At 43.4% G+C, this 20,548-nt stretch overlaps 1 protein-coding gene across 7 annotated transcripts in view; it reads right to left on the bottom strand.

Moving 5' to 3' along the window:
- Positions 1-20,548, bottom strand: part of LOC121276953 (nipped-B-like protein) — a 554,475-nt gene that overhangs the window by 227,876 nt on the left and 306,051 nt on the right. For all 7 annotated transcript variants that reach the window (XM_041185678.1, XM_041185679.1, XM_041185683.1 and 4 more), the window contains 2 exons: positions 18,925-19,028; positions 17,085-17,171 (listed from right to left, as the gene is read on the bottom strand). In XM_041185678.1, the coding sequence (XP_041041612.1) occupies positions 17,085-17,171; positions 18,925-19,028 (191 nt within the window). The remainder of the gene's footprint in view (positions 1-17,084; positions 17,172-18,924; positions 19,029-20,548) is intronic.

Below are 20,548 nucleotides of genomic sequence, written 5' to 3'. Positions count from 1 at the left end.
CATGTTAGTATTTCTCCATTCATATCCTCCAAGGGTCCCATGCTCACTTTAGCTACTCTCGTTCTTATTATATGCCCGTAGAAGCTCCTATTTGTTTTTATATTTCTTGCCAATTTATTTTCATAATCAATTTTCTCCCTCTTTATTAGCTTTTCAGTCATCTGCTGCTGGTTCCTAAAAAATTCCCAATCCTCTGGTCTACCACTAGTTTTCACTGCTTTGTATGTCTTAGTTTTTGATTGGATACTCTCCTCGACCACCTTTGTTAACCATGGGTGGTTCATCCTTCTCATCGGGACCTTTTTGACCAATTAGACACTTTACAGCCTTCCGGACTTAACATTGAGTTCAACAACATCAGATCATGAACTCTCTCCTCCATCCTCACCTTCTTTAATACCCTTTCTTCAATATTTATTTTTAAAATTTTTATTTATGTTTGTCCCCACGATTTTTAAAATTTATTTCCACTCATTGTCTTATCCCCACCTTTTAGCCTATTTCGATTTTCTTTCCCACCGATGTCCGCTCCCTCACCCCACCCCCACTGGACCATCTGACACTTGCTCATGTTGTTCTTTCCACAATGCTTACCCTTGTCCTGCTATTATCACATTCTGCTTTGACCTAAATGCCACCATCAGCACCTCCTTTAGCCAGTATCACCATCATTAACACCTCTTCGACCCTGATTGACTGTAAAGCACTTTGAGATGACCGGGATGTGAAAAGCGCTATATAAATGCAAGTCTTTTTTTAAACATGGGTCGTAGAAGCTGGTTGAGTGTTATCGCCACACCTGGTGTTAATTGCTATACAAACCAAATCCCAAAGGGAATCTTGGCTTATGGACAACATTGTTTTTGAATTCTGATAACGAGATGATGATGTACCAATCTCAGCAGTAAGAGGTCCAGTAACACACTTGGGTTTTTAAAAATTAAAAGTAAAAGTTTTATTAACCAAAAAAAAGAAAACTTAAGCACACACGATTACAGGTACACAATTAAAGTTAGTCTTACAAAATATTTCCCCAAAAGCACTACTTGGTCAAACCCACAAGTAAACACATTCCAGGCAAGATTCCCTTATAGATGTTGAAGTATGAAAAATCCATTAATATCACACAAGGCAAACTGCTGTAGCTTCAATAAAGGTGTACCACATGACCTTTACCCTCTTCCACTCTATGGTATGGAATCCCCTTCGGAATAAAACAGTTCTTGCTGCAGCCCAAGACTTCTCAACAGCTCAGATAGCTCTAGCTATCTCCAGCTTAACAGGTATACAGCCATCTCTCCAGCTCTATAGCTAAAAACCCGCTACCACAGTAACACTAATATACCTTTTTCCTCCTTTCATCTCATTCCCATTGTTCTAACATCCCTTTGAAAATCAAACCCTTTCAAATATAAGATCTTTTATGTTTCAATATTGTCTTTGCTTTTGGGTCAAAAATATAATATCCCCACTACTATTTACCTATGAACTCTTGCAAGGTGCAACATTTTCCTTGATACCCGACTCCCCATTGAGATTCAAACAACTTATCTAAAAATGCAAATGTTAGATCGAACCTATTTACTTCTGCCTCACCTTAACACCTTTTCATCCTTTCCATGTTTCCAAACCCCCAGACATCCTGGCTCCTATCAAACCCTTGTCCAGTTTAATTAAACCTCTCACACAGGCACCCAGCCTTCTTTACAGAATAACACAATGTACCCCACAAATATATATTTATAAAAATCTATTCTCAGTGGCAACAAAAAAGGATTGAATATATACTGAGAAGGAGAAAAAAATTAAAAACTATGGGAAAACAGCAGGGGGTGGGGATGAGACTATTTGGATGACTCTATCAAAGAGCCAGCACAGGCACAATGGGAAAAATAGCCTCCTTCTGTGCTATACTATTCTATGGCTTTACAGTGTCTATTCTTTTTAAACACAAAAACGTTTATTTTAATTCTCCCCCAAGCCCATTTCTTTGCCTAAAGGCTCTTGTGGTTAACATTTAAGTGGGAAGAGAAAGCTACCCTAGGGGCAGGCCACTAAGCCCCTCGAGCATTTTTTGCCATTCAAAGAGATCATGGCTGATCTGCGACCCAACTCCATATACTCAGATTGCCCATTTCACTTAATACCTTTGGCTAGCAAAAATCTGTCAGTTTTAAATTTTAAAAATTCACCTCGGTCAGTTGCTGTAGAAGAGAGTTCTAAACTCTGCCACTTTTTCTTTCATTTCCGGGATAAGAGAATTGCTGGTAAGGCCAGCATTTGTTGCAGGAGTTCCAGGATTTCTGATCCAGTGACAGTGAAACAATAGCGATATAGTTTCAAGTGTCTGGGTTTTATTAACGGGGGTATAGAGTACAAAAGCAAGGAGGTTATGTTGAATTTGAATAAGTCACTAGTTCAGCCTCGGCTGAATTGCATCCAGTACTGGGCACCGCTCTTCAGGAAGGATGTGAAGACTCTAGAGAGAGTGCAGAAAAGATTCACAAGAATGGTTCCAGGGATGAGGAACTTCAGTTATGAAGATAGTCTGGAGAAGTTAGGGCCATTTTCCTTTGAAGAAAGAAGGCTGAGAGGGTCATTTGATAGAGGTATTCAAAATCATGAGGGGTCTGGACAGTGTAGATAAGGAGAAATTGTTCCCACTCATGAAATAATCGAAAAAAAATCCAAACTGATATAAGGAGAAATAGAAAGAGAAAATCCTGCCAGGTTTGGCAGCATCAGTGGAGAGAGAAACAGGCCATGTCCAAATGCAGCAAGACCTGGACAATATCCAGGTTTGGGTTGACAAGTGGCAAGTAACATTCATGCCACACAAATGTCAGGCAATGACCATCTCCAACAAGATAATCCAACCATCGCTCCTTGATGTTCAATGCTGATCCCCCACTATCAACATCCTGGGGTTTACCATGACCAGAAACTGAACTAGATTAGCCATATAAATACTGTGGCTACAAGAACAGGTCACAGGCTAGGAATCGCATGACAAGTAACTCGCCTCCTGACTCTCCAAAGCCTGTCCACCATCTACAAGGCACAAGTCAGGAGTATGAGGGAATACTCCCCACTTGCCTGGATGAGTGTAGCTCCTACAATGCTGAAGAAGCTGGACACCATCCAGGGCAAAGCAGTCCAGTTGATTGTCATCCACAAACATTCACTCCCTCTACCAGCGCCGCAGAGTAGCAGCAGTGTTTACCATTAACTGCAGGAATTCACCATTGCTACTCAGACAGCGCCTTCCAGGCCCACGGCCACTACCACCTAGAAGGACAAGGGCAGCAGATTGATGGAAAAACCACCACCTGGAAGTTCCCCTCCAAGCCACTCACCATCCTGACTGAAAAACGTAGAAAAATGGAGGAGTAGGCCATTCGGCCCTTCAAGCCTGCTACACCATTCATTATGATCATGGCTGATCATCCAACTCAATGGTTGGTAAAAGTAGGGAAAACCCCAAGATATTCTATAAGTATATCAATGGGAAGAGGATAATCAGGGAAAGAGTAGGGCCCATAAGGGACCAAGGGGGCAATCTAAGGGTGGAGCCAGAGGACATCACTAGAGTGTTGAATGAATACTTCACATCTGTCTTCATCCAAGAGAATGGGGATGAAGGCGTCGAATTCGGGGAGAGAGACTGCGAGGTTCTTGAGCAAATTGATATAGGGAGTGACAAGGTATTGGAGGTGTTGGCAGGCTTAAAAGTGGACAAATCTCCAGGTCGGGATGATTTGTGTCCCAGACTGCTGAGGGAGGCAAGGGAGGAGATCACAGGGGCTCTGACCCAGATTTTTAATTCCTCTTTGACCACGGGGGAGGTGCCAGAGGACTGGAGAACAGCTAATGTGGTTCCACTATTTAAGAAGGGTTGTAGAGAGAAGCCAGTGAGTCACACGTCAGTGGTAGGGAAACTATTGGAGAAAATGCTGAAGGAGAGAATCTATCTCCACTTGGCGAGGCAAGGTTTGATCAGGGATAGTCAGCATGGCTTTGCAGAGGGAGGTCATGCCTAACAAATTTGATTGAATTTTTTGAGGAGGTGCGTAGATGAGGGTAGTGCAGTAGATGTAGTTTATATGGATTTCAGCAAAGCCTTTGACAAGGTCCCACATGGGTGACTCATAAAGAAAACAAATGCACATGGGATACAGGGTCATTTGATAAGGTGGATTCCATATTGGTTTAGTTTCAGGAGACAGAGGGTGATGACAGAAGCATGCTTTAGTGACTGGAAGCCAGTGTCCAGTGGTGTACCACAGGGATCTGTGCTGGGTCCCCTATTATTTGCCATTTATATAAACGACATAAATGATTATGTGGGGGGTAGGATTAGTAAGTCTGCGGATGACACAAAGATTTGCTGGGTGGTTAACAGTGAGGTTGAGTGTCTTGGGCTACAGGAAGACATAGACAGGATAGTCAAATGGGCAGATAAGGGGCAGATGGAATTTAACCCTGAAAAGTGTGAGGCAATACACTCTGGAAGCACGAATTTGACAAGGAAGTATTCAATGAACGGCATGACACTAGGAAGTTCTGAGGAACAAAGGGATCTTGGCATGTGTGTCCATGGATCTCTGAGGGTGGAGGGGCATGTTAGTGGAGTGGTGAAAAGGGCATATGGGACACTTGCTTTTATCAATCGAGGCATAGATTACAAAAGTAGCGAGGTCATATTGGAGTTGTATAGAACCTTGGTGAGGCCACAGCTGCAGTACTGTGTGTAGTTCTGGTCGCCACAATATAGGAAGGATGTGATTGCACTGGAGGAGGTGCAGAGGAGATTAACCAGGATGTTGCCTGAGATGAAACATTTAAGTTATAAAGAGAGGTTGGATAGACTTGGGCTGTTTTCGTAGGAGCAGAGAAGACTGAGAGGGCGACCTGATGGAGGTGTACAAGATTATGAGGGGCATGACAGGGTGGATAGGGAGCAGCCAATGACCATCTCCATCAAGAGAGAATCTAACCATGTGCCTCCATCACACTTTCAGGCCATGCATTCTAAACCCTAACCACTCGCTGTGTAAAAAAAAAATTCTCCTCATATCAGCCCTGAAGAAGAGCCATAAGGACTCGGAATGTTAATTTTTTTTATTCATTCACGGGATGTGGGCTTCGCTGGCTGGGCCAGCATATGTTGCCCATCCCTAGTTGCCCGTGAAAAGGTGGTAGTGAACTGCCTTCTTGAACCGCTGCAGTGCATGTGGTGTTAGTACACCCACAGTGCTGTTAGGAAGGGAGTACCAGGATTTTGACCCAGTAACAGTGAAGGAATAACGATGTATTTCCAAGTCAAGAAGGTAAGCATGCAGGCACAGCAGGTGGTAAAGAAGGCAAATGGTATGTTGACCTTCATAGCGAGAGGATTCGAGTACAGGAGCAGGGATGTCTTGCTGCAATTATACACAGCCTTGGTGAGACCACACCTGGAATATTGTGTGCAGTTTTGGTCTCCTTAACTGAGGAAGGATGTTCTTGCTATACAGCAACCTGCGCACAGATACTTAGTTTGGGTTCCATCAGGGCTAGTGACACCAGACCCCAATACAGCCTTGGTCCAAACAAGGACAAAGAGCTGAATTCCAGAGATGAAATGGAAGTGACTGCATTTGATATCAAGGCAGCATTTGACTGAGTGTGGCATCAAGGAGCAGTCTTCCAGCACCAGGACATTGCAGGAGCTCCTCAGGATAGTGTCCTAGGCCTGATGGTCTTCAGCTGCTTCTTCAATAAACTTCCCTGTATCTTACAGTCGGAAGAGGGGACATGTTTTCTGATTGCACAGAATGGTTACAGGACAAAAGGGCCTTAAGCCCATCTTGTCTGTGTCAGGTCTCTGCAGGAGCAACTCAGCTAGTTCCACTTCCCCACATTTTCCCATCAGCCCTGCAAGTTACCCTCTTCAGATAAATATCCCGCTTCCTTTTGAAAGCCACTTTTGAATCTGCCTGGAATACTATAAACCCCTGACAGATTGGACAAAGTTTAAATCAGGTTTTCCATGCTATGTAGCGCAAGCATACTCTAGTGTTTTGCCCACTTTTCTCCAGCAATCAGATCCTACCAAATTAGTTACTTTTGAAAGTTGAGATGTGGCACAAATGTTACTTGCTATTTATCAGCCCTAGCCTGAATGCTGTCCTGGTTTTGTTGTATGGGGCACTGTGCATCAGTATCTGAATTGCAAACATTCTGAACACTGTGCAATCAGAAAACATGTCCCCTCTTCCGACTGTAAGATACAGGGAAGTTTATTGAAGAAGCAGCTGAAGACCATCAGGCCTAGGACACTATCCTGAGGAGCTCCTGCAATGTCCTGGTGCTGGAAGACTGCTCCTTGATGCCACACTCAGTCAAATGCTGCCTTGATATCAAATGCAGTCACTTCCATTTCATCTCTGGAATTCAGCTCTTTGTCCTTGTTTGGACCAAGGCTGTAATGGGGTCTGATGTCACTAGCCCTGATGGAACCCAAACTAAGTATCTGTGAGCAGGTTGCTGCTGAGTAAGTACCAACTGATACTGTTGATGACATGTTCCATCACTTCACTAATGATTGAGGAGGCTAATAGGATAATAATTGGCCAGATTGCATTTGTCCTGCTTTTTCTGAAGAGGACGTAATGGAGCAATTTTCCATATAAAAGCAAAATACTGCAGATGCTGGAAATCTGAAATAAAAACAGATAATGCTGGAAAAACTCAGCAGGTCTGGCAGCATCTGTAGAGAGAGAAACAGAGTTAACAGTTCAAGTCTGTGAGACTTCTTCAGAGCTAAAGTAGAAATTTACCACACTGCCAGATAGGTGCCAATGTCATAGCCATATTGGAATAGCTTGGCTAGGGCAGCTAGTTTTGAACCAAAGTCTCAGTACTATAGGTGGGATGTTGCCAGGTCCCATCGCCTTTACTGTATCCTTCAGTAGCTTCACCAGGTTGGTTCCTCATTTTTAGGAATGCCTGGTGCTGCTCCTGGTATGCTCTCCTGCATTCCTTATTGAATCATGGTTGATGGTAATGGCAGAGTGAAGGATATTCCAGGTCAATTCTGCTGTTGATGGCCCACACCGCCTCATAGATGCCCACATTTGCACTGCTAGATCTGTTCTGAATCTACCTCATTTATAAGATGCAGGGTGTCCTCATATGATGAGACTTCATCTCCACAAGGACTGTGCAGTGGTCACTCTTACTAATACAATCATGGCCAGATGCATCTGCAACAGACTGGTGAGGATAAGATCAAGTAGGTTCGTCCTGCTCATCCTGAGGTTCTGGAGGTGAGGTCAATTTGGGTGTCATAGAAACTAGGAGCAGTAGGCCATTCAGCCCTTCAAGCCTGCTCCGCCATTCAATATGATCATGGCTGATCCTCTATCTCAATGCCATATTCCTCCTTTCCCCCCATACTCCTTGATGCCCCTAATATCCAAAGAATTATCAATTTCTTTTTTGAATATACTCAGTGACTCAGCCTCCACAGTCTCCTGTGGTCGAGAATTTCACAGGTTGACCACCCTCTGAGTGAAGAAATTTTCCCTCATCTCAGTCCTAAATGGCCTGGCCTGTATCCTGAGACTGTTGCTCCTGGTCCTAAACTCCCCAACTAGGGGAAACATTCTCCCAGCATCCAGTCTGTCTTGCCCTGTTAGAATTTATGCCTTTCAATCCAATCCCCTCTCATTCTTCTAAACTCTAGTGAATACAGGCCTAATCTCTCCTCATACAACAGACCTGCCATCCCTGTTATCAGCCTAGTGAACCTTCGCTGCACTCCCTCTACGGCAAGTATATCCTTTCATGGGTAGAGACACCAAAACTGCACGCAATACTCCAACAGTGTATGTGTGGAATCTGATATTTTTGGCTGATGCAACCATGAGGAAGCATGTAGGTGAGAAATGGTAGCGGGCCAAGGGTAGATCCTTGGGGTAAATAAAAAAAATTACCAAAATCAGGCATGCGGGAAGTTATTTGTGAGTTTCAATTCTGTGGCAGGAACAGAATCTGATTGGACAGGTTCAAACAGAACAATGATAAAGACAAGCACTGCTTTGGGAGGTGGGAACACATTCGAGGGCTTTGGGGAGGTTAGAGCTGGGGCAGTAGCTTCCAATGGCAGAGGGGTCAAAGGAAAGGTTTTGAAAAGGAGGTTTAATGACAGCAGATTTGAAAGGGAGGGGGAAAAGAGAATTAAGGAGAGAGATGAAAAAAAAACAATAGTCAGCTTATGCCTGTGCCAGAAAGGAAGCTGACTGGTCAGCAGTTTGATGGGAATAGTATGAGAGGGGGCTTTCCTGGACAAGATGGGCTTGGGGAAGGAATGTGGAGAGAAACTGAACAAAGATGCTAGCTCAAGGCTGGGGGAGATGGAGTACATGGCAGAAGCGAACAGAATATGCAGACAAGCAAATGGCAAGTAATACAGAGAAGTGTGAGGTGATGCATTTTGGCAAAATGGATAGGCAGAGGCAATATAGGCTTAAATGGCATGGTTCTCAATGGTGGGCAGGGTGACATAGGGGTACATATGCATCATCTTTGAAGGTGATAGGACATATTGAGAAAGTAATAAGCAAAACTTCTGGAATCTTGAGCTTCATATATAGAGCCAATGAGTACAAAAGCAGGGGATCATACAGAACCTTTATAAAGTTACACCACAGCTGGAGAATTGCATCCAGTTCTGGTCACCACACCTTAAGAATGATGAGTGTGTCCTTGACAGGGTACAGAAGAGATTTAACAAAATGACCCCATGGATGGGAGAACTTCAGTTACAAGGTTAAAAAAAATGGAGTTCTTCTCCTTGCAGCACAGCGGAATGAAGGGAGACTTGATAGAATTGTACAAGATTAGGGCAGGTTTAGGTGAGGTACACATGGAAAAACTGTTCCAAGCAGACTGGGATCACTGTGAAACAGACTGGGAGGAATGTGCAGCAGACCAGGAGGACATACAAGGCAGTAGTTAGACCACACCTAGAATACTGTGAACAGTTTTGGTCCCCTTATCTACGGAAAGATACACTGGCATTAGAGGCAGTCCAGAGAAGGTTCACTCGGTTGATTCTAGGTATGTAGGGATTTTCTTATGAGGAGAGGCTGAGTGGGTTGGGTCTGTATTCATTGGAGTACAGAAGAATGAGAGGCAACCTTATTGAAACTTAAGATTCTTAGGGGGCTTGACAGGGTAGATGCTGAGAGGCTGTTTCCCCTTGTGAAAGATTCTAGGACCAGAGGGCATAATCTCAGAGTAAGGGGGCGCCCATTTAAGACAGAGGTGAGGAGGAATTTCTTCTCTCAGAGGGGAGTGAATCTGTGGAATTTTTTACCGCAGAGGGCTGTAGAGGTTAAGTATATTCAAGGCTGAGATATACAGATTTTTAATCAGTAAGGGAATCAAGGGTTATGGGGAAAAGGCAGGGAAGTGGAGTTGAGGATTATCAGATCAGCTACGATCTCATTGAATGGCAGAGCAGACTCGATGGGCTGAATGGCCTACTTTTGCTACTACTTCTTATGGTCTTATGAGCGTGCAGCAGACCAGGATCACTGTGCAGCAGGCCGGGAGGAGTGTGCAGGAGGTCAGGATCACCGTTAAGCAGACCGGGATCACTGTGAAGCAGACCGGGAGGAGTGTGCAGCAGGTTGGGATCACTGTGAAGCAGACCAGGTGGAGTGTGCAGCAGGTTGGGATCACTGTGAAGCAGACCAAGAGGAGTGTGCAGCAGGTTGGGGTCACTGTGAAGCAGACCGGGAGGAGTGTGCAGCAGGTCAGGATCACTGAAGTCTAGAGAGAGAAAAGAAATGAAACTGTGACATCACAGTTGGTCATCATGGGTTGACTGGCTGATGTGTATTGTAGCTTTGCTTTCCTTTCTCCAAAACTAGGGAATTAGTCCAAGGAACTGGGAAATTAAAACTTAATTTATTTTGATAACAAGATTAAATAATGCATTTCAATTAACCTTCCTAAACTTATATAACAATAGAACAGTAGTGGTGAGTCTTAATTTTATAAATATTAAATTTTAATATCTAATAGCTAGCGTAATCACAGTACAGCTCCACACCTGGAGCAGTGTGTGCAGTTTTGGTCTCCTTATCTAAGAAAAGGTGCACCAGACTGGTTCCTGGGATTGTTGTAAGAGGAGAGATTGGGCTGACTAGGCCTACATTCATTGGAGCTTAGGAGAGTGAGAGGAGATCTCATTGAAATGTATAAAATTCTGACAGGGATGGATAGAATGGATGCTGGGATGATACTTCCTCCTGCTGGGGTGTTTAGAACAAGCGGTCACAGTCTCAGGATATGGGGTAGACCATTTAGGGCTGCAATGAGGAGAAACTTCTTCACTCGGAGGGTGGTGAACCTGTGGAATTCTCTACCACAGAAGGCTATGGAGGCCAAGTCACTGAATTTATTTAAGGAGGAAATAGATTTCTGAACGCTAAGGGTGTCAAGGGGTATGGGGAGAGCGTAAGAGTGTGGCGTTGGGATAGAGGATCAGCCATGATCATATTGAATGGCAGAGCAGGCTCAAAGGGCCGAATGACCTACTCCTGCTATTTTCTACGTTTCACCTTTGGAGTGTACATCTGTTCCACATGGGATATCCAGGACATTCCCAATGTCCTGGATAACAAAATGTGAAGTTACTGAGGCGCCTCCACAAGGTTGAAAAGCTTTGCAATAGCATGATTATAGATGTAGTCACTACAGAGCTGAAGAGTATGCAGGGAGAGGAGGAATGGCTGACCACCAGGCAGTCCAGAAGAAACAGGTAGATACTGCAGGAGTCCCCTGAGTGCATCTCACTTTCCAACCTGTATTCGGTTCTGAATATTGATGAGTCATGGTTCATCCAGAGAGTGCAGCCAGAGTTAAGTCCATGTCACCAGCTGGCTCAGCTGTACAGAGGGGCAGGATGAAGACTGGAAGAGGAATTGTGATAGAGTTAATTAGGGGAACAGGCAGCTGATTCACATCTGCAGCCGCAGAAACAAGGATGGTATGTTGCCTCCCTGGTGCAAAGGTCAAGGGTGTCACTGAGCATCTGCAGAGCACCCTGGAGGGATAGGGTGAACAGCCAACTCAGTACCAACAACAGAGGTAGAAAGAGGAATGCAGTCCAGCACTCAGAATTTAGGCAGTCAGGCAGGAAATCAGCAAAGAGGACTTCAAAAGTAATCACCCCCGGATTATTCCCAGTACCACATGCAAGTCATCCCTGCTCCTATTTTCTATGTTTCTATAGCGGGAGTAGACTACTGAGTTGGGTGATCAGCTATGATCATAATGAATGGCGGAGCAGGCTCGAAGGGCCGAATGGCCTACTCCTGCTTCTATTTTCTATGTTCTATGTTTCTAAGTGAGGGCACAGCAGATGAATGTGTGGCTGGAGAGATGATGTAGGAGGGAGGGCTTTTGATTCCTGGGATATTGGGGATCAGTTCTGAAGGAGATGAGAACTGTACAGGCTGGATGAATTACACCTAAACAAAGCCAGGACCAATTTCTTTGCAGGGCGAATCGCTAGTACTAATTGGGCAGGGTTCAAACTAACTTGGTAGAGTTATGGGAACCAGGAGGTAATGCTAGAGGATACAAGTTATTTGATGGGTTCAAACTATGACAAAGTAATAGAGCCTAAATTAGGGTTACCGTGCATGTATGTGAATGAGGAGTGTGGTAACGAAAAGTGGTGAGTTTCAGGCACACTGCCAGATGGAAATATGATGTTGTGGCAAAAACAGAGGTCTGGCTCAAAGGAGGGCAGGATTGGGTATTAAATATTGTTGGATACAAGGTGTTTAGGAAAGGAAGGAAAGAAGGGTGGGTGGTAAGCACTGATTAAGGGTAACATTGCAGTGCTGGAGAGAGAGTATGTCCCAGAGGAGTCAAAGGCAGAATTTATTTGGCTACAGCTAAGGAGTAAAAAAGGTATAATCCCATTGCTCAGTGTAGTCTATAGGCCACAACCTTTTTTTTAAAAATTCATTCACGGGATGTGGGTTTCGCTGGCTGGGCCAGCATTTATTGCCCTTGAGAAAGTGGTGGTGGGCTGCCTTCTTGAATCGCTGCAGTCCATGTGGTGTAGGTACACGCACAGTGTTGTTAAGAAGGGAGTTCCAGGATTTTGACCTAGCGACTGTGAAGGAACGGTGATATATTTCCAACTCAGGATGGTGAGTGGCTTGGAGGGGAACATCCAGGTGATGGTGTTCCCATGTATCTGCTGCCCTTGTCCTTGAACTAGTGGGAAAGATGCAGAGGAACAATTTTGCAAGGCAGAAGTGCTTTAGACTGGGATCATAGTAATGCAAAGAGCAGAGAAGGGCAAGAGTTCTTAGTGCGTTCAGAAGAATTTTCTACAGTAGTGCATTCTTAGTCCATTAAGAATGGAGGCATTGATAGGCCTAGTTCTTAGGAATGAGGTAAGCTAAGTGGATCAAGTGTCAGTAGGGGAACATCTGGGGGATAGAGATCAGTCTATCATAAGGTTTAGGTTGGCTAAGGAAAACAACAAGGGGCAAAGAGTAAGAATAATTAACTGAGGGAAAGCCAATTTCAGTGGATAAGGGTAGATCTGGCTCAGATAAATTTGAATCAAAGATTTAGAGACAAAACTACAACTGAACAATGGGCTGCCTTTAAGAAGAGATAGTTCAAGTACAATCAAGATATATTCTCACAAAAGCGGAAAGGTAGAGCAAACAAACCCAGAGATCCTTGAATGCTGAAAGAGCTAGAAATTGAGATGAAACAGAAAAATTGTGCTTATGACAGAAGTCAGGTCAACAATACAATTGATGGCCAGACTGAATATGCAAGGTTCGAAAGGGAATTGCAAAAGCAAATAAGAGAAGCAAAAAGAGAGTATGAGAAGAGACTGGCAGCCAACATAAAATGAATCCAAAAGTCTACTATAGGCATATAAATAGAAAAAGGATGGTAAGAGGAGGGGTGGGGCAAATTAGGGACCAAAAAGGCATTTAAGAATGGAGGCAAGGGGCATGGCTGAGGTATTAAATGAATATTTTTCATCAATCTTTACCAAGAAGATGCCGCTGCCCAGGAAATGGTGAAAAAGGAGGTAGTTCAGATGCTAGAAGGATTTAAAGTTGATAAGGAGGTGGTTATGTTTAGGCTCTGTGCACTCGAGGTTGATAAGGCAGCAGGACTGGATGAGATGCATCCAACTATACTGAGGGAAGTGAGAGTGGAAATTGTGGAGGCACTGGCCATAATTTTCAAATCTTCCTTAGATTCAGGGGTTGTGGCAGAGGACTGGAGAATTGCAAACGTTACACCCTTATTCAAAAAAGGGTATGAAGATAAACCCAGTAACCACAGGCCAGTCAGTTTAACCACAGCGGTGGGGGAGCTTTTAGAAAAGATAATTCAAAACTAAATCAACAGCCACTTGCAGATGTATTAAAGGAAAGCCAGCATGGGTGTGTTAAGGGCAAATTGTGTCTAACTTGTTTAAGTTTTTGATGAGGTGACAGAGTGTGTTGATTCAAGTAATGCTGTTGATGTGGTGTACATGGACTTCCAAATGGTACTTGGAACGGACTTGTAAGCAAAATTAGAGCTCATGGAATAAAAGGAACAATAGCAACATGGATACAAAATTGGCTGACTGACAGGAAACAAATAGTGGCAATAAATGTTTTTCAGGCTTCAGAGGAAGGGTTATAGTGGAGTTTCCCAGGGATCTTCCTGATAAATATTAATGACCTTGGCGTACGGGGCACAATTCCAAAATCTATAGATGATACAAGGCTCGAGCAGGATAGTATAGAACTTCAAAAGGACATAAACAGATTGATGGAATGTGCAGAAAAGTGGCAGAAGAAATTTAATATAGTGAAGTGACTAATTTGGTACGTAGAACTCAGAGGCATTTTAAAATAAGGGTATAATTACGAAGAGGGTGCAGAAGCAGAGGGACCTGGGTGTATATGTGCACAAATTATTGAAGGTGGCAGGACAAGTTGAGATAAAGCAGTTGATAAAGTATATGGAATCCTGGGCTTTATATATAGGGATGAGTGCGCAAAAGCAAGGAAGTTATGTTAAAAACAAAAAAACTGCGGATGCTGGAAATCCAAAACAAAAACAGAATTACCTGGAAAAACTCAGCAGGTCTGGCAGCATCGGCGGAGAAGAAAAAAGTTGACGTTTCGAGTCCTCATGACCCTTCGACAGAACTTGCGTTCGAGTCCAAGAAAGAGTTGAAATATAAGCGGGAAATATAAGCTTATATTTCAACTCTTTCTTGGACTCGAACGCAAGTTCTGTCGAAGGGTCATGAGGACTCGAAACATCAACTCTTTTTTTCTCCGCCGATGCTGCCAGACCTGCTGAGTTTTTCCAGGTAATTCTGTTTTTGTTTTGAAGTTATGTTAAAACTGCATAAAACACTAGTTCATCCTCAACTGGAGTACTGCATCCAGTTCTGGGCACCACACTTTAGTGAGGTTATGAAGGCATGAGAGAGGGTGCAGCAAGGATTCACGAAAATGGTTCCGGGGGTGAGAAACTTCAATTGAATGGAAAGAGTGGAGAAGATGGGAATGCTTTCCTTGGACAAGAGATCGAGGAGATTTAATAATGGTATTTTTTCCATTCTTTCATGGGATGTGGGTGTCACTGGCTAGGCCAACATTTATTGCCCATCCCTAATTGCCCTTGGTGAGCAGCAAAATCATGAGGAGTGTTGACTGAATAAATAGAGAGAAACTGTTCCCACTGGTGGGAGGATCAAGAAGCAGAGGTCAGTGTTCATGGTAACTGGCAAAAGCAGCAATGGTGATACGAGGAAAAACCTTTCATGCTATAAGGAATTCACTATCTGAGAATGTAGTGGAGGCAGGTTCAATTAAGACTTTCAAAAAAGAACTGGATCATTATCTGAAGAGGAAAAATGTGCAGGGCTACAGGAAAAAGGCAAGGGAGTGGCACTAGGTGATTTGCACCTTAAGAGGCCAGCACAGACACAACAGCCAGATGGCCTCCTTCTGTGCTGTAAGCATTCTATGACTATGATTTATTAGCTGATGATACAAGGACTAGGGGGCACAGATTTAAGGTTGCATGCATTAAATACAGGACAGATGCGAAGAACAACTTTTCTTAAGCAGAGGGTGGCAATGGCCTGGAATTTGCTGCCTGCAATGGTGTGGAAGGGGAGACATCAATGATTTCAAAAGGAAATTGGATGGGCGCTTGAAGGAAATAAACTTGCAAGGAGATCAAGTGGGGGAATCAAACTGACCTGGATTGCTCCATAGATTAAATGGTCTGAATGACCTCCTTTTGTGCCATTATGACGCTGACTTCAAATAGTGAATGGGTGGTCAAAATCTTTCTAAAGATCATCCTCATGACCTTACTGAATGGCAAAGCAAGCCTATGGTCAGCTTCTATTCCTATTTCTTATTCAAGGAATGCATGAACTCTTTGCACCTTTTGTTGGAAGTAAGGGTGGGGGAGGCAGGAGAGAGGGGTCTAAGCAGATGGTTTGTGCATGAGTGAGAGCTTAGGAGAAAACAGGATCCAGGGTTATCATTACATTCCAACGTGGCTATAGAGTAGTGAGCAGTTTTAGCAGAGCAGAGCTTGACCATGCGTGATGTGAGCCAGCTACATGCAGCAATGAATGGCAAAAGCAGTTCAATGCCATAAGGGGAGGTAGTGGCATAGTGCTATTGTCACTGGAGACCCAGGATAATGCCCTGGGAACCCAGGTTCGATAAAAAATCTGGAATTAAAAGTCTGTTGATGACCACGAAGCTATTTGTCGTAGGGAAGGAAATCTGCCGTCTTTACCTGGTCTGGCCTACATGTGACTCCAGACCCACAGCAACGTGGCTGGGACTCTTAAAATGCTCTCTGAACAAAGGGCAATTAGGGATGGGCAATAAACGGTGGCCTAGCCAGCGATGCCCACATCCCATGAACGAATAAAACGCAAAAAAATCCACATCCTTTGGGGCAGTCTTCACACGTCCCAAAGGATGTCGATTTTTTTTTAACCACAGGAAAGAACCAGGGTAGCATTTACTGGGAACATTGGCAAAAGCTAGAAGTGACGGTATGACTGGGTAGACCAGCAAATGCAGAGGTATTGTGGCAAATGTCAGGCCATGTTCCAAGAGAATAGAAAGAGAATCCCATGAAACTGGGTTCCATTTTGTTAAAACAATTTCAGGACTTCTCATTTATGCCCTCAATTACAGGCTACAAATGTCCTATAAATTGGTAATATCAAAGCTGGTTAATTAACTAGTTAATTTTCTACTTGTAAGCAACACTGATAATGTTACATTTACTCCTCACACCGAATTGTCCTGAGGTGACAGTGATGGGCTGCACCTTCTTGATCCACTGAGTAACAACTAGTTTTACAATTAAACTAGGCATTTGCAGAGGCCAGTAAAGATCACCATGTAATTTGTAAGTGGAGTTACGGGGAGTCGTGGTGTAGTGGTAATGTCACTAGGCTAGTAATCCAGAGGCGCAGGCTCATATTCCAAGGACGTGGGTTCAAATCCCACCATGGCAGCTGGTGGAATTTAAATTCAATTAATAAATCTGGAATTGAAAACTAGTCTCATCAATTGTCATAAAAACCCACCTGGTTCACATGCCCTTTAGGGAAGGAAATCTGCTGTCCTTACCTGGTCTGGACTACATGTGACTTTAGACCCACAGCAATGTGGTTGACTCTTAAATGCCCTCTAAAATGGCCTAGGTTCAAGGGCAATTAGAGATGTTCAATAATTGTTGGCCTTGCCAGTGATGCCCCCATCCCATGAAAGAATAAAAAAAGTTACATGCATGACAGACTGGGGAGAGGTGTGCAGATCCCATTCCTTGAAATGAACTAGCTGTGCTGGCATTACCACAAATGAGCAGATATTTAATCCCTCACCTCGCCATGGAAAACATTCGAATCTAATACCACAATTGCCACACTATCTTATATAAACACTGAACGATTTCCCACTGAACAAGGTGCATACAGATGTTTTAAAACTCACATGGTTGAACAAAGTGGAAAGCTTGGACCCGTCCTGTATGTTCTTTTCCAAGATACTTAGCACCTTCACCATCTTATCTGTTGGAAGCTGTAAACAAGAAAGAAAGTGTAAGATGCCCAATAGCAACATTTTGGAAGAAAAAAAGCTTCCAATAGCAGCTAAAAATAACAAACAGAGCACTAGGGGAATCACACTGTTACATTTCCTGGTGTACAAATATCACCCCATTAACAAATTTACCTACATATAGCACACCTGAGGGCACTGCCTGTTTAAACAACTGGCACCTACAATGATGCATTTTCTCTTCCACCCGCACTCTCATTATATTTCACCTAATAGGTGATAGCATGAAGTTCCAAATATAAACAAAAGCACCAATGCTGGACTAGTTAAGCACAACAGCATTAGCCACCGAGTTAATGCCAGACTCAAGGTTGGCCACTGGGTGTGTATGTACTGTGGGCACTGCGTGCAGGATTCTGAATTTGCATAGAATTGACATGAACCAGCTTCCCCCGGAAACGACTTCCATGAACAACAAAGCCTGTGTGCCAGGCGTAACTAGAGCCTTCCTTGGTTGAACATGAATCTGAAATATTCCTGAGGCATCATGTTATGACCACAGTCAAATCTCAGTGGGAAACTTCGCTCACTGATCATAACTATTTTTTTGTACTTTGAAAAAGAGGGGAAAACTACTGATCCCAGGAGCACAGAATCCCAGTAACACTTATAGGATTTTAAAATTTAAAGATTTATTAACAAGGAGAAAAAGAAAACTTCAGAGACACAAGAATAAAATTACAGTTAAAACAGTCTTACAAAACACTCCCCTAAAAAAAACACTTGGTCAGAACACACAAATAAACTACTTGGCAACAGCTCCCTTATACATTTTTAACCATAAAAATCCAGTAACATTACCCAAGGCACAAACTGCTGCTCATTCAATAAAGTATACCATGTGATTGCTCACCCTCTTCCACTCTGTTGTGGAACATAAGGAAGTTCAGAAACAGGCTGCTTTCTGAAAACAAAGACTTTTCTGGCTCAAAACTGGATGACTGCTTCAAACTCAACTTTTCTCAGCACAAAGCTGGTCTCACATCTACACACACCTGTGTGGGTCAGCCCCCTCACAGCCAACACAACTCAACTCAACGTTTCCTTAAATATTCTTTCCTCTTTGATCTTAGACTCCATTGTTCTAAGCACATCTTTGAACTCAGTTTTTGCAAAATATAAAAATCTTTCATGTTTTCCCCTTGCCTCCACTTTTGGGTCAAACAAAATTTAATAACCTTCCCTTGTTTACTTATGAAACCTTTGTAAGTTATAAAAGTCCCTTGTTACTTTTAAACTCCTTTTGAAATTTAACAGCTGAAAAGACAAGTCCTTACCTACCACCTAATGCAAATTTTAAAACCCAACCTATTAACTCATATATTCAACTTCACCATGGTCTCTCATTACAAATGCTTGCATCTAACCCCTTTAAGTTTCATCTCTCTGCTCCTATAGGCAAGCTGTCTTTATTAACCTTCACCCCCGTTAATTACACACATACACCGTTCTTTACAGAATACCACCATATTCCAAAAAAATTTTTTTTTAAATCCATCTTCAGTATCATGATTTTGCTATTGTGCCACCTTTGTGAAGGGCCAAACAGTGGCACAGGGAGACAGTTTTTAAATATAATCACTACATGCATTCTCAGATACTGATATCAACTAGCAGGTACATAAGTCAGACTGCCAATCTGTTGCCTGATTTACAGAAGTGATGGTTTAAAGCTCTTCCTTCCAATTAAAGCAATTTAGGGTGCAATACATACCCGATCCATGATGCCCATAGCTTTGATCTTGGCAGATTCGCTGCTCAATTCATTCAGCTGTTGTTTGCCCAGTAATAACTCCTGAGGTAACTCATCATCTTCACCTGTGGAGAGGATGGCAATCAGGTTGACCTGAATCAATTGGTGATTACATCCCTGAAAATTTCCACAAGTGCCTTGGCCAACACAAGCTCTTTATCTGAATCTTCTCTAGCTTGTCACTGGGTCTCCCTCTACAGCAGGCTGGTGGCTGCTTCGAATTGGCCCCAAATGTCTATAAAGGACTTCATTCCATCATTACCTGCTGGCTTCAGTTTTCTCTTTTTGGACTGATTTCTTCTCACCTCTACCCCACCTCCCCAATTCATTTTACATCTGCCCTTCCCCATCCATTTCAAACTGGATAAGTATGTATTCATAGACTCAGACGTTTACAGCACAGAAAGAGGTCATTCAGCCCATTGTGTCCATGCCGGTCAACAAAGATCTGACTACACTAATTGCATTTTCCAGCACTTGGCGCATAACCCTGGAGGCTATGGCAATGCAAGTAAATATTTAAATGTTAGGAGAGTTTCTGACTCAACCGTCCTTTCAGGCAGTGAGTTCCAGACTCCCACCACCCTCTGGGCGAAAAAATTTCTCCTATTAGCCTTCTACCTCTTATCTTAAACCTATGCCCCTTGGTTATTGGCCCCTCTACTAATGGAAATAGTGCCTTCCTATCAACCCTATCTATGCCCCTCAATCTTATAACACCACTATCAGGTCCCTCTCAACCTTCGTTGCTCCAAGGAAAACAACCCCAGCCTATCCAATCTTTCCTCATAGCTCAGGCCCTCCAGCCAAGGCAGCATCCTGGTAAATCTCCAGTGCAATCACATCCTTCCTATAATGTGGTGACCAGAACTGCACACAGTACTCCAATTGTGGCCTAACAAGAATTTTGTACAGTTCCAGCATAATCTCCCTGCTCTTGCATTCTACGCCTTGGCTAATAAAGGCAAGTATCCCATATGCCTTCTTAACCACCTATCTACCTGCCCTGCTAACTTCAGGGATCTGTGAATATGCACACCAAGAACCCTCTGATCTTCAGTACTTCCCAGGGTCCTACCATTCATAGTGTAATCCCTTCCCAAGCACATTACCACACATTTTTCCGAATTGAATTCCATTTGCCACTGCTCTGCCCACCTGACCAGTCCATTGATATCCTCCTAAAGATTACGGCTATCCTCCTCACTATTTACCATCCTACTGATTTTCATGTCATCCGCAAACCTTTTGATCATACCCCCTATATTTAAGTCCAAATCATTTATGTACACCACAAACAGCAAGGGCCCCAGCATTGAGCCCTGCAGAACCCCACAGGAAACAGACTTCCAAGTCACAGAAACATCCCTCTACCATCATCCTCTGCTTCCTGCCTCTCAGCCAATTTTGGATCCAACGTGCCACTTTGCCTTGGATCCCATGGGCTCTTACTTTCTTGACCAGTCTGCCATGAGGGACATTATCAAAAGCCTTGCTAAAGTCCATGTAGACCACATCAAATGCATTACCCTCCTCTCATCAACACTCCTGGTTACTTCCACAAAAAAATTTGATCTCGTTTGTC

The sequence above is a fragment of the Carcharodon carcharias genome, chromosome 4 (assembly GCF_017639515.1).
Source record: "Carcharodon carcharias isolate sCarCar2 chromosome 4, sCarCar2.pri, whole genome shotgun sequence".
In the NCBI taxonomy this organism is placed as follows: domain Eukaryota; kingdom Metazoa; phylum Chordata; class Chondrichthyes; order Lamniformes; family Lamnidae; genus Carcharodon; species Carcharodon carcharias.
Note: the sequence above shows the minus strand (reverse complement) of the source record. Positions and strands in the feature narration are given on the sequence as shown.